This window comes from Orycteropus afer, unplaced genomic scaffold (genome assembly GCF_000298275.1).
Source record: "Orycteropus afer afer isolate SDZICR_OR568_19922 unplaced genomic scaffold, OryAfe1.0 scaffold00293, whole genome shotgun sequence".
Classification (NCBI taxonomy): Eukaryota; Metazoa; Chordata; class Mammalia; order Tubulidentata; family Orycteropodidae; genus Orycteropus; species Orycteropus afer.
In genome coordinates, this window is record NW_006921880.1 from 2,274,003 (window position 1) to 2,284,866 (window position 10,864).

The window sequence follows — 10,864 nt, forward strand, 5'->3', positions numbered from 1 at the left end:
AGATAAGCAGAAATTAAGGGCATTTGTTAAAACTAGACCAACCTTACAAGAGATACTAAAGGGAGCCCTTTGTACACAGAAGCAACAACAGCCAACAACAATTGACCATTAACACACATGATGATATAACTCAGAAACCAAGCCAGCTATGGAAGTGTCCAAAGTAAATAAGCCTACAAGATTGTAAACAGGGAACCAGAAACACCAACTGACAAATGAGGACAACTACAAACCAAAAAGAGGGAAAAAGATCTGTGTTGTTACAGAACTTCTAGATGGTAGGGATGTCAAAACAACTACAAGATGGAACGGACTGTTCTAAACTTGGGAAGAAAACTAAATCACAGGGTAACCTCAAAGAAAAATGATAAACTTTCACATCAAAATAAAAAAGAGGACCAGCATGAATATTCAGCAAGTACTAAAACAATAGCAATGAAGGAAGTGATAACATGATTCATAAACAAAACATGCTCAGCATAGAAAATTATATGGAACAAATCGACGCAATGAAAAAGCACATGACAAAAATGACAGCAACAAATTCATATTTGCTGATAATTACATATCTGGCAAGAGACTTATCTCAAAGATTGATGGAAAAAAAGTTGGAATTGGAGATACCATTTGACCCAGCAATTTCATTACTAGGTATATATCCTGGAGAGGTGAGAGCCACGATAGGAACAGATACATGCACGCTCATGTTCATCACACCACTATTTACAGTAGCAAAAAGATGGAAACAATCTACATGCCAAACAGCGGAAGAGTGGATGACCAAACTATGGTACATAAACATACTGGAATGCTATGCAGCACTAAGGAATAATGTAGAGTCTGCAAAACACCTTATAATATGGATGAACTTGGAGGACATTCTGCTAAGTGAAATAAGTCAATCACAGAAGGACAAATAGAGTATTAGTTCGTTGTTGTGGAGGGTCAAGGAAAGGTTTATATATGGAGGGAAACTTTTCTTTGTTGGTTGCCAGGGGTGGGAGGGAAGGGGAGGGGAGGGAACACTGCAGAAAATAAAATGCATCGACCCATGTCACTTTAGTTTTGTGTATTTCACTGTACATAAATTATATTTCCATAAAATGCATTAAAAAAAAAAAGAAAAGAAATGCAGCCAGAATCCACCTTAAAAGTGAAAATGTCCAGACTTTATCTCACATACTTTGGTCATATTTTCAGACGGGACCAGTCCCTGGAGAAGGATATCATGCTTGGTAACGTAAAGGGTCAGCAAAAAAGGGAAGACCATCAGTGAGATGGACTGAGACAGTTCCTGCAGCGATGTGCTCAAGCAAAGCAAAGATTTTGAGGATCGTGCAGGACTGGGCAGTGTTTCATTCTGTTGGATGTAAAGTGCTGTGGGTTGGAGAAGACTTGATGGCACCTAACAACAACAAATGATAGATTAAAAAGAGTTTTCTGTCTGAGTGTTTGATGTTAAGTAATCCTGAAGGTCTACTGATGGTATGCACAGTCCTTGAGAATTAATTCAAGATACAAAGATTCAGAAAGTGGGACATTCTCCTCAGGTCTGCCAGAATTAGGGTTAGGAGAAATTGGAAGCAACATCTAAGTTAAATGGAGAATGTTAAAGTAATGTTGAGAAAGATTCATATTTCATCAAGTTTTGTTCTGATTACATAAAGTCTGATTACATAAAGATGACAGCTTTGGAAACCCTTGGGGGCAGTTTTACTCTGTCCTGTAGCATTACTATGAGTAGGAATTGATGCAGGCAGCGGATTTTTGGTTGTGGTATGCCTGTGGTTACAATACCATTTGGGAATGAGTTTTCTTTTATGTCGATAGGCTAGAATTAGTGTGGGGTGTGTCTTGCATCAATCTCTTGTAAGAGATAAAAGAAGGAAGCAGAGATAGAGAAGAGAGATGCTAAGCCACATGAATATCCCCAGGAGCAGGAATTCAAAGAGACAAAGACCTTCCTTCAGAGCAACAGAAAGAGAAAGCTTTCCCCTGGAGCTGTTGCCCTGAATTTGAATTCCTACTTCCTAAATTGTGAGAAAATAAATTTCTATCTGCTAAAGCCACCCTCTTGTGATATTTCTGTTATAGCAGCACTAGAAAACTAAGACAGAATTTCGTACTGGGGATGGGATGCTGCTCTAACAGATACCTAAAATGTGGAAGTGATTTTGGAATTAATAGGTGAATGCTGGACGAGTTTTAAGGTGCCTAGTATTAAAAGCCTGGATTGCCTTGAAGAGACTGTCCGTAGAATTGTGGAAATCAAAGGCAATACTGGTACGGTTTCCAAAGGAAGTGAGGAGAGCTATAGAGAATAATTTTAAGAGATTATGTATCAACAGATTGTTGATAGCAGTGTGGGTGTTAAATGTGCTGCTTCTGCTAAGACTTCAAAAGGAAATGATGAACATGTAATTAGACAGTGGAGGAAGGGCAGGGCTTTTTTATGCAGCGGTAAACAACTGGTCTGAATTATGTTCAACTGTTTTGGTGGAAGGTAGAATTTCTAAGTGAGCAACTTGGATATTTAGTTGAGGAGATTTCTAGACAAGATCTTAAAGTAGCTATGTGGTTTCTCCTTGCTGTTTTTAGTAAAACGTAGGAGAAAAGAGATGGACTTAAAAATGAACTAGGCAAGATGAAAACAAAACTTAAAAAATTAGGAAAATTCTGTTGCATTTTTAAGGACACGTGTCCTAGAATTTTCACCAAGGACATGCATACACAATCTTTTGTTAAAGACATTAAGCCTGTGATTGATGGATCTAATCAATTACCACAGTAAAAAGCCCATCAGCTTACACTGAAGGGGACAGAGAAATAAGGAAAGGAAAGAACACCTTCTGCTTCTTGGAATTCTGCAGGCAAAAGACAGGCCCAAGAGCTACTACATCTGTTGTCCTCCAAGAAAAGAAAAGGGCCATGCCTGGCACAGTTCAGAGAGTAGCACAACTGTGGGAAGGAGCACGGGAAGCATGGCTACATGATTTTCAGAGGGTGGAGTGAAGGCCTCCTTGGTTTAAGAGTCAGATCTGTACCAACTGAAGTGTTCCAGGGGATGGGGCTACCCAAGCTGAAGAGTGGGGCTGCCATACCCAAGGGGCAGAAGAACAAGGCCTGCCAAGTTGAGGGAGTGAGATCATCACTCAGATGAACTAGGAAAATGAGACCTCCCAGAGCCAAGTTGCCATCCGAGTAGGCCTGGAGGTGGAGATGAAGCCTAGCTCGGGGCTTTCATCCAGAATCCGGAGTATGGCCAACATGCAGAGCAGAGTCTGGAGGGCAGGGTCATTGCCCAGATGGTCTCCAAAAACAGGCTTATTTTCAAGCTTTGAGAGCTAATGTAATTTGTTCTGCTGCTTTTGGGACTTGGTGGTGCCTATTATCCCTCCCTTCCTTCTAGTTTCTCCCATTTGTAATGGAAGTATCTGCTTTGTGCCTGTGGTACTATTGTCCTTTGGAAACAGATAACTTGTAACCTAGATTTCACAGCTTCACAGATGATGAGGGATTTTGCCCCTGGATGGAATATACCTAAAGTCTCACCCATATTTGATTTAGATGACACAGATGAAATTTTGGACTTTGAGTTGATTTAAGACTTAAAATGATATGATCAGGTGAATGTGTTTTGCATATGCCAAAGACATGAATTTTGGGGGCCAAAGAGTAGAATGTTATGGATTGAATTGTGTGCCCCCAAAATACATGTTGTGAGGCTTAACCTCTGTGCTTGTGGTTATAATCCCATTTGGGAATGGATTGTCTTTGTTTTCCTAACAAAGCAGGTTTAGTTTAGGGTAATTCTTGAGTCCATCTCCTACAATAGATAAAAGAAAGAAGCAGATACAGGAGAAGAATATCGTCCAGGATCAGAAGCTTAAAGAGACAAGCACCTCCCTTCAGAATCAACACAGACAAAAAGCATTCCCCTAGGCCCACCACTCTGAATTTGGACTTCGAGCCTCCTAAACTGGGAGGAAATGCATTTCTGTTTGTTGGAGCCATCTACCTGTGGTATGTCTGTTGTAGCAGCACCACTAAATAACTGAGGAAAATTTAGCCTATGTCTAAAGCAGTGGTCTTCAACTGGGTTATTTCATGCTCAGGGTATACTTAGCAGTACCTGGAGACATTTTTGTTGGTTACAGTTTGCAAGGATTGGGAGTGCTACTGGCACCTAGTGGGTAAAAGCCAGGAATGCTGCTAAACATCCTACAATGTGCAGGACAACTCCCACAACAAAGAATTATCCAGCCTGAAATGTCAGTAGTGTTGAAATTAAGAAACTGGTTTCAAGGGCAACTTAACTGTTTTGGTAACAAAGCTATATCTAAGAAATCATTATTCACTTAAATTGAAGGACTAGTGGTTGTGTTAGTTATTGTTATGTGCCGTTAAGTCAGACCTGACTCATAGCAACCCCTCCTTGGGTTTATCACTACGGAAGTAGATTGCTCAACCTTCTTCCCAGGAGTGGCTTGTGGGTTTGAACCGCCAGTCTTCTGGTTAGCAGTCAAGTATCTTAGGTACTATGCTACCAGTGATTAGGAGAGAATAAACTTTTTGGTATTAACCTAGCATCATACAGGTTTTTTTTTGGCATTGAATTTAACTCATTTAAATGAATTTAATTGCATTTACTTCTTTGATTCTCTTAAGGAAACTTCAAGGGAAATAATTATATTAAAAGTCAAATTTGATTAATTGTATCTAGAAAGTGCTTCTATCAGTTTGTATTTTAAAGGTAATTTTAGCTACAATTGTACATGAAGTGTCTTTCATAGCTAGTGACTCTCCCTTGATAGAGTCATAATTTAAAAATAGTTTTATTTCCTTATTCTAAATATCCTATGGCTTTTCTGTATTAGTTAATTGAATACATTTAGATTATGTCATAAATGATCATTCTGCTTTATTGAAAATATCATTTTTGTGAAATTAAATTGCAGTTTATAGTTTAGTAAGTAGGGGTTGTTTTAATTTATTTACAGATATGAAGGAATGACTTGGAACTAATTATTTTAGTAAATTGTGCTAAATTATTATTTAGGATGCTAACTAAACTGTTCCATTGTGGAAAGCTTAGTGATACCAACCTTTGTTTTTAGCTCAACAGAAATAGATGATATGCTTAGAAAATCAACAAATCTGCTGCTGACCAGAACTTTGAATAGCTGTTTACTGAGCCTTATTAGAAAACCTCACATAGGTTTGACAGAGGTAGGTTAAAAAGATACTTACAGCCAAATGTTTCATTGTATGAAACAATTATTATAAATTATTGTTGAGCATCATCTTGTAAGCCAGTTTTATTTTACTAATATAAACAAAAATTTTTTTATTATTACTGTGATTTGGATGAAAGTTTACAGAGCAAATTCATTTTCCATATAGTAGCTCATAACGTATTTTGTTTCATGACATTGATTGCAATCCTCATAATGTAATAGCTCTCTTTCCACTTCCTCTCTGTGGTTACCTTTTCCCTATGTCCTTTCCTATGCATTCCTGCCCTCTGAGCTGTCTCTCTGTGCAAATACTGCCCTTCTGATTTCTCATGGTTGATTGTTCCAAGGAGTGTACCTACCTGGTGTAAATATTCACCTTGTATGCCTGTCTGTTGTTTGACTGGAAGCCACAGGAGTGAGTCCAATTCCAGGCCCAAGGGGTTACTAGGGGCTATGGTCTTAAGGCTTTCACTCGTCTTTATCAGACCAGTAAGCCTGGTCTTTTCCAAAATGTTAAATTTTGTTACACATTTTTCTCCAACTTTATCCAGGATCTTCTATACTGATCCATTCCTGAGTGGTTGACAGTAGTAGCCAGGTCCATCTAGTTCTTGTGACCTAAGAGTCATGTAGGCTGAGGTTTGCATGGCCCACTAACTAGTCCCTTGGACTAATTGTTTGCATGTGTTTTTGGTTTTCTTCATTCTTCTTTGCTCCAGATGAAGAAAGGCCAATTGTTGTATCTTAAATGGCCTCTTGCAAGCTTTTAAGACCCCAGTCGCTTCTCACCAAAGTAGGATGTAGAACAATGTTTTTGTGTAGTATGTTATGCCAGTTGAGTTTGATGTCCCCCACAACCATGGTCCTGAGCTCATGGGCCCACCAACTCTCTGCCTTAGGGTGGTTGGCTGTGGTTACCATAACTTTGCCCACTTTAGCTCTGTTACGTATATGGACATTCTTATAGCACATGTAAATACATATATAGAAATACTGTCTGCCAAACTTACATATGGTCATGAGTATATTTCCTTTTGCCTAGACGTACCTGACCACTCAGCCTGTCTACTTATGTATCTACCTGTAGATTAATGTTTGCTATTACTGACAATGCAATATTGCACATGTAGAAAGTGTTTGTCTTTATTGTCTGTACCTCTTGTGCACCTCTCTGTGTCTTCCTTTTCCTTAGTGTTAACTGTGTTGGTCACTTAATAAGCAAATTTGTTTTAAAATAAAAGGATCAGTGAAAAATTCAAGAAATATGTGAGAAAGAGTTTTCATGGGAAGAGCAGATAGTTGAAGATATTATAACATATATATGGATTTTTGATTGCCGGATTTTATGTGAAAAAATAAAAAATCCTCAATTTTTTTTCACTTGGTAAATATATAAAATTTTGAAAGAGTACTTTGAAAAGTTATTTTAATTGACAGACTCTTTGTTTCTTGTTTTTTTCTTTTTAAAACAATTACAGCATTGTGAATCAGTATCTGCTGCAGGCTTTAAAACTCAGATACTCAGTTGTATCCTGTAATGCTGTAATTATACAATAATGGTACACTACTGGAAGCAGTAACCCTATTTTTAAAATTCAGATGGCTTTTTATACCTGTAGCTTGCATTTTATCAGATATATTTGTGTTTTCTAGCTGGTGCAGATCATCATAAACACAACACACCTGGAACAAGCCTGTAAATACCTTGAGGATTTTATAACTAACATTACAAATATTTCTCAAGAAACTGTTCATACCACAAGACTTTATGGACTTTCTACTTTTAAGGTATGTAAACATCTGACCAAAAGTCATTATGTAATCACTGGCAGCAAACTTTAAAAAATTAAAAGACAATTTTTATTATATACTTGGTTCCATTAGTATTCCTAAGAAGTGAGAATTAGAGGTCATTATTATTGACAATGTGTAAATAAATGTCAGTTCCTTTTTAGCATTTAAAATACTTCATTAAAATGGAGACAAGTTTATTTTCTACAGATGTGTATCACATTTTGTACATATTTTAGACTTAAAATAGTACTGAATTGGTTTAAATAAAATTCTGTTAGCATCTTACAGTAAAATAATGTGTGTGCGTTTAGAAATTAAAATTGTAATACTAATTGGATAAGTGTAAGATTAGCTTTATATTTTTTATTGACTCTCTGGTCTGAAAAAAAATGAATGTTACCTTATTACATGTCATTAAAGCCCTTTTTTTCTGAGTGGAAGGATTTCTGTTTGTGTAATCCATGGGATATACCAAAAGATTAATTGATGCTTTTTAAAAAAATGAATGCAGAATTAAGTAATTTTGTAAATTTGTTTTATAAAATATTAGTTTATTGATTTGAAGTCATGTCCTTTAGACACTAGCATAGTCTAGTAATATATATCCTTTGCATTGAATATTTTGTTAAACTAAAGATAAACCACTTACTGATCCCTCATCTGTAAGATAGACTTGATAATTTAATGTCGTACCCTTTCTAAAGGTTTTCTATTAAAAAGATTTCTCATCTTCCTACTCTTGCTATATTATAAACTCTCCAAGTTATCTCTAAAAGTTGAAGTATAGTCATTCACCTTTAAAAATTTCAGTGTACTTGTATTTAAAAATAAATCATTTAATGTTGGCAGTTAACTAGACTTCGAAAGTGTAAGTCCACAAATGACTCTGGGTTCCTAAAATTATCTGCATGACCCCTAAATCTCATATGTCTCAGGTGACTCCTGAGTTCATGTCGTCATCCTAATACATAAAGTACAAATATAGAATGATATCTGAGTTAGCATTTATTAAATTACTTATTAAAACTGAGACCAAAGCCTAAAAAGGTAGTCAGTCATTCATTTATTCAGAGAGTATAGTACATAGGTTAAGGCCATACACTCTACAATTAGACTGCTTTGTGACCTTGGACAAATTCTTTAAGTTTAATGATTCCTAATTTCTTTATCAGGAGCTCTGCTAGCGTAGTGTCTAAGGCACTTGACTGCTAATCAGAAGTCTGGCGGTTCAAACCCACCAGCCACTCCTCGAAAGGAAGATGGGGCCATCTACTTCCGTAGTGATACTGCCTCGGAAATCCAAGGAGGGGTCCGACTCGATGGCACATAACAACAACAATTTCTTTACCTGTACAATTTGAATAACATTATGGCACTTACTTCATATGATTATTATGAGAACTAGAGGAGATACTTAGCACAGTATGATTGTTATACATTGTCTATGTTCTGAGCAGTTTGTTAAGTGCTGAAAACCAAAAAAACCAAACTCATTATGATCGAGTCAATTCTGACTCATAGTGACCCCACTGGGTTTCTGAGGCTATACATCTTTATGGAAGTAAATTGCTCCATCTTTTTTCCATGGAGTAGCTGGTGGGTTTGAACCACTGACCTCCTGGTTAGCAGCCAAATGCCTTATCCACTACACCACTAGAACTCCTTTATTTAAACCAAGAAATGAAACTCAGTGCCGTTGAGTTGGTTCCGACTCATAGTGACCCCTCCTTTGGTTTCCAGGGCAGTATCACAACAGAAGTAGATTGCCTGGTCTTTCTTACAAGGAGTGGCTGGTGGGTTTGAACCGCCAGCCTTCTGGTTAGCAGTCAAATGCCTTGGGCCCTATGCCACCAGAGCTCCTTTATTAGGTGCTAAGGGTACAAAAATGTATCCTTGCCCTCAAGAAGCTCATAGGAGAAAAAAATTATAAAAAGACATTGAACAGTATGGTATGGTGGTGGTGGTTGTTAGGTGCTGCTGAGTTGGCTCGAACTCATGGCAGCCCTGCGTACAAGAGAACAAAACATTGCCCAGTCATGTGCCGTTCCCACAATCCTTGCTGTACTTGAGTCCATCATTGCAGCCACTGTGTCAGTCCATCTTGTTGAAGGTCTTCCTGTTTTTTGCTGACCCTCCACTTAACCAAGTATGATACCCTTCTCCAGGGAATGGTCCCTTCTGACAACATGACCAAAGTAGGTCACACAAAGTGGCCATTCTCACTTCCAAGGAGCATTCTGGATGCACTTCTTCTAGGATGGATTTGTTCGTTCTTTTGGCAGTCCGTAGTATTTTCATTATTCTTTGCCAACACCGCAGTTCAAACGGATTAACTCTTCGTTCTTCCTTACTTATTGTCCAGCTTTCACATGCACATGAGGAGATTGAAAATACTATGGCTTGGCACACCTTCATCTTCAAAGTGACAATCCTTTGTTCTTCAACACTTTAAAGAAGTCTTTTGCAGCAGATTTGCCCAGTGCAATATGACATCTGATTTCTTGATTGCTGCTTTCATGGGTGTTGATTGTGGATCCAAGTAAAACGGAGCCTCTGACAACTTCAATTTTTTTCTCCATTAATTGTGATGTTGCTTATTGATCTAATTGTGAGGATTTTTGTTTTCTTTGTGTTGAGTTGTAATCCATACTGCAAACTATAGTCTTTAATCTTCATCAGTAAGTGCTTCAAGTCATCTTCACTTTGAGCAAGTAAGGTTGTGTCATCTGCTATCACAAGTTGTTAATGAGTCTTCCTCTAATCCTGATGCCTCATTCTTCTTCATATAATCCAGCTTCTTGGATTTTTTGCTCAGCAGACAGATTGAATAAGTATGGTAAAAGGATACAAACCTGACACACACCCTTCCTGATTTTAATCATACAGTATCCCCTTGTTCTGTTTGAATGACAGCCTCCTCCTGGTCTATGTACAGGTTCCTCATGAGCACAATTAGGTGTTCTGGAATTCCCATTCTTTGCAATGTTATCCATAATTTGTTATGATCCAAATTATGGTGTGATAGATAAGTACTATGATATAGCAGAAAGGCTGGAGGTTCAAACCCACCAGTCACTCCTCAGAAGGAAGATGGGGCAGTCTACTTTCATAGTGATACTGCCTTGGAAACCCAAGGAGGGGTCGCTGTGAGTCAGGGCCGACTTGACGGCACGTAACAACAACAACAACAGCGTGATACAGCAGGAGAGTCCATGAGTTGTTTGACATTTATTTACCCAAGGAGAAATTGCTGCCTGTTATCACAATGTTGATTCTTAGCTTTTATATTAGATTTACACGATATCTTTATTGCTCTCTCTGTCCTTCTGTCTGTGTGTTACTCATACTCTCTCAAGAAGAGCATTAGTAACGCCTGGAATCAGCACATTTAATAGTTAACATTAAATTTAATATGTTCATTCCCTTTCTGACTAGAATATGAATTGCTTTGACATCTGGTGTATTTAGCGCTCCACAAGCAATTTTTCTTATCAGTCATAAATCAAAGAACTAAAGAACATGATGCTCTTAGGGTAGGGAATCTTGGAACTATATTTCTCAGAATCTACCTCTTGGGAGGGAATGCATAGAAATACTAGCTGACTTACCACTCCAGTGGTCTTCTGAATTGTAGATACTTGTTGAAACCACAACAGCCTTTGTATACCCCATGATGAGTTTCCTTGGAAATTAGGAAATCAAATTTGATCTCTAAATGTAATTGTTGTTGTTGTTGTTGTTGTTGTTGTGTGCCATCGAGTCGGCCCCGACTCATAGCGACCCCTCCTTGGGTTTCCGAGGCAGTATCACTACGGAAGTAGGATTGCCCAACC

General features: G+C 37.9%; 1 protein-coding gene across 1 annotated transcript in view; it reads left to right on the top strand.

Moving 5' to 3' along the window:
• EXOC6 (exocyst complex component 6) overlaps nt 1-10,864 on the top strand; it is a 258,977-nt gene that overhangs the window by 120,465 nt on the left and 127,648 nt on the right. Inside the window, exons 16-17 of the mRNA XM_042782364.1 lie at nt 5,118-5,229; nt 6,891-7,025. Of these exons, the coding sequence (XP_042638298.1) occupies nt 5,118-5,229; nt 6,891-7,025 (247 nt within the window). The remainder of the gene's footprint in view (nt 1-5,117; nt 5,230-6,890; nt 7,026-10,864) is intronic.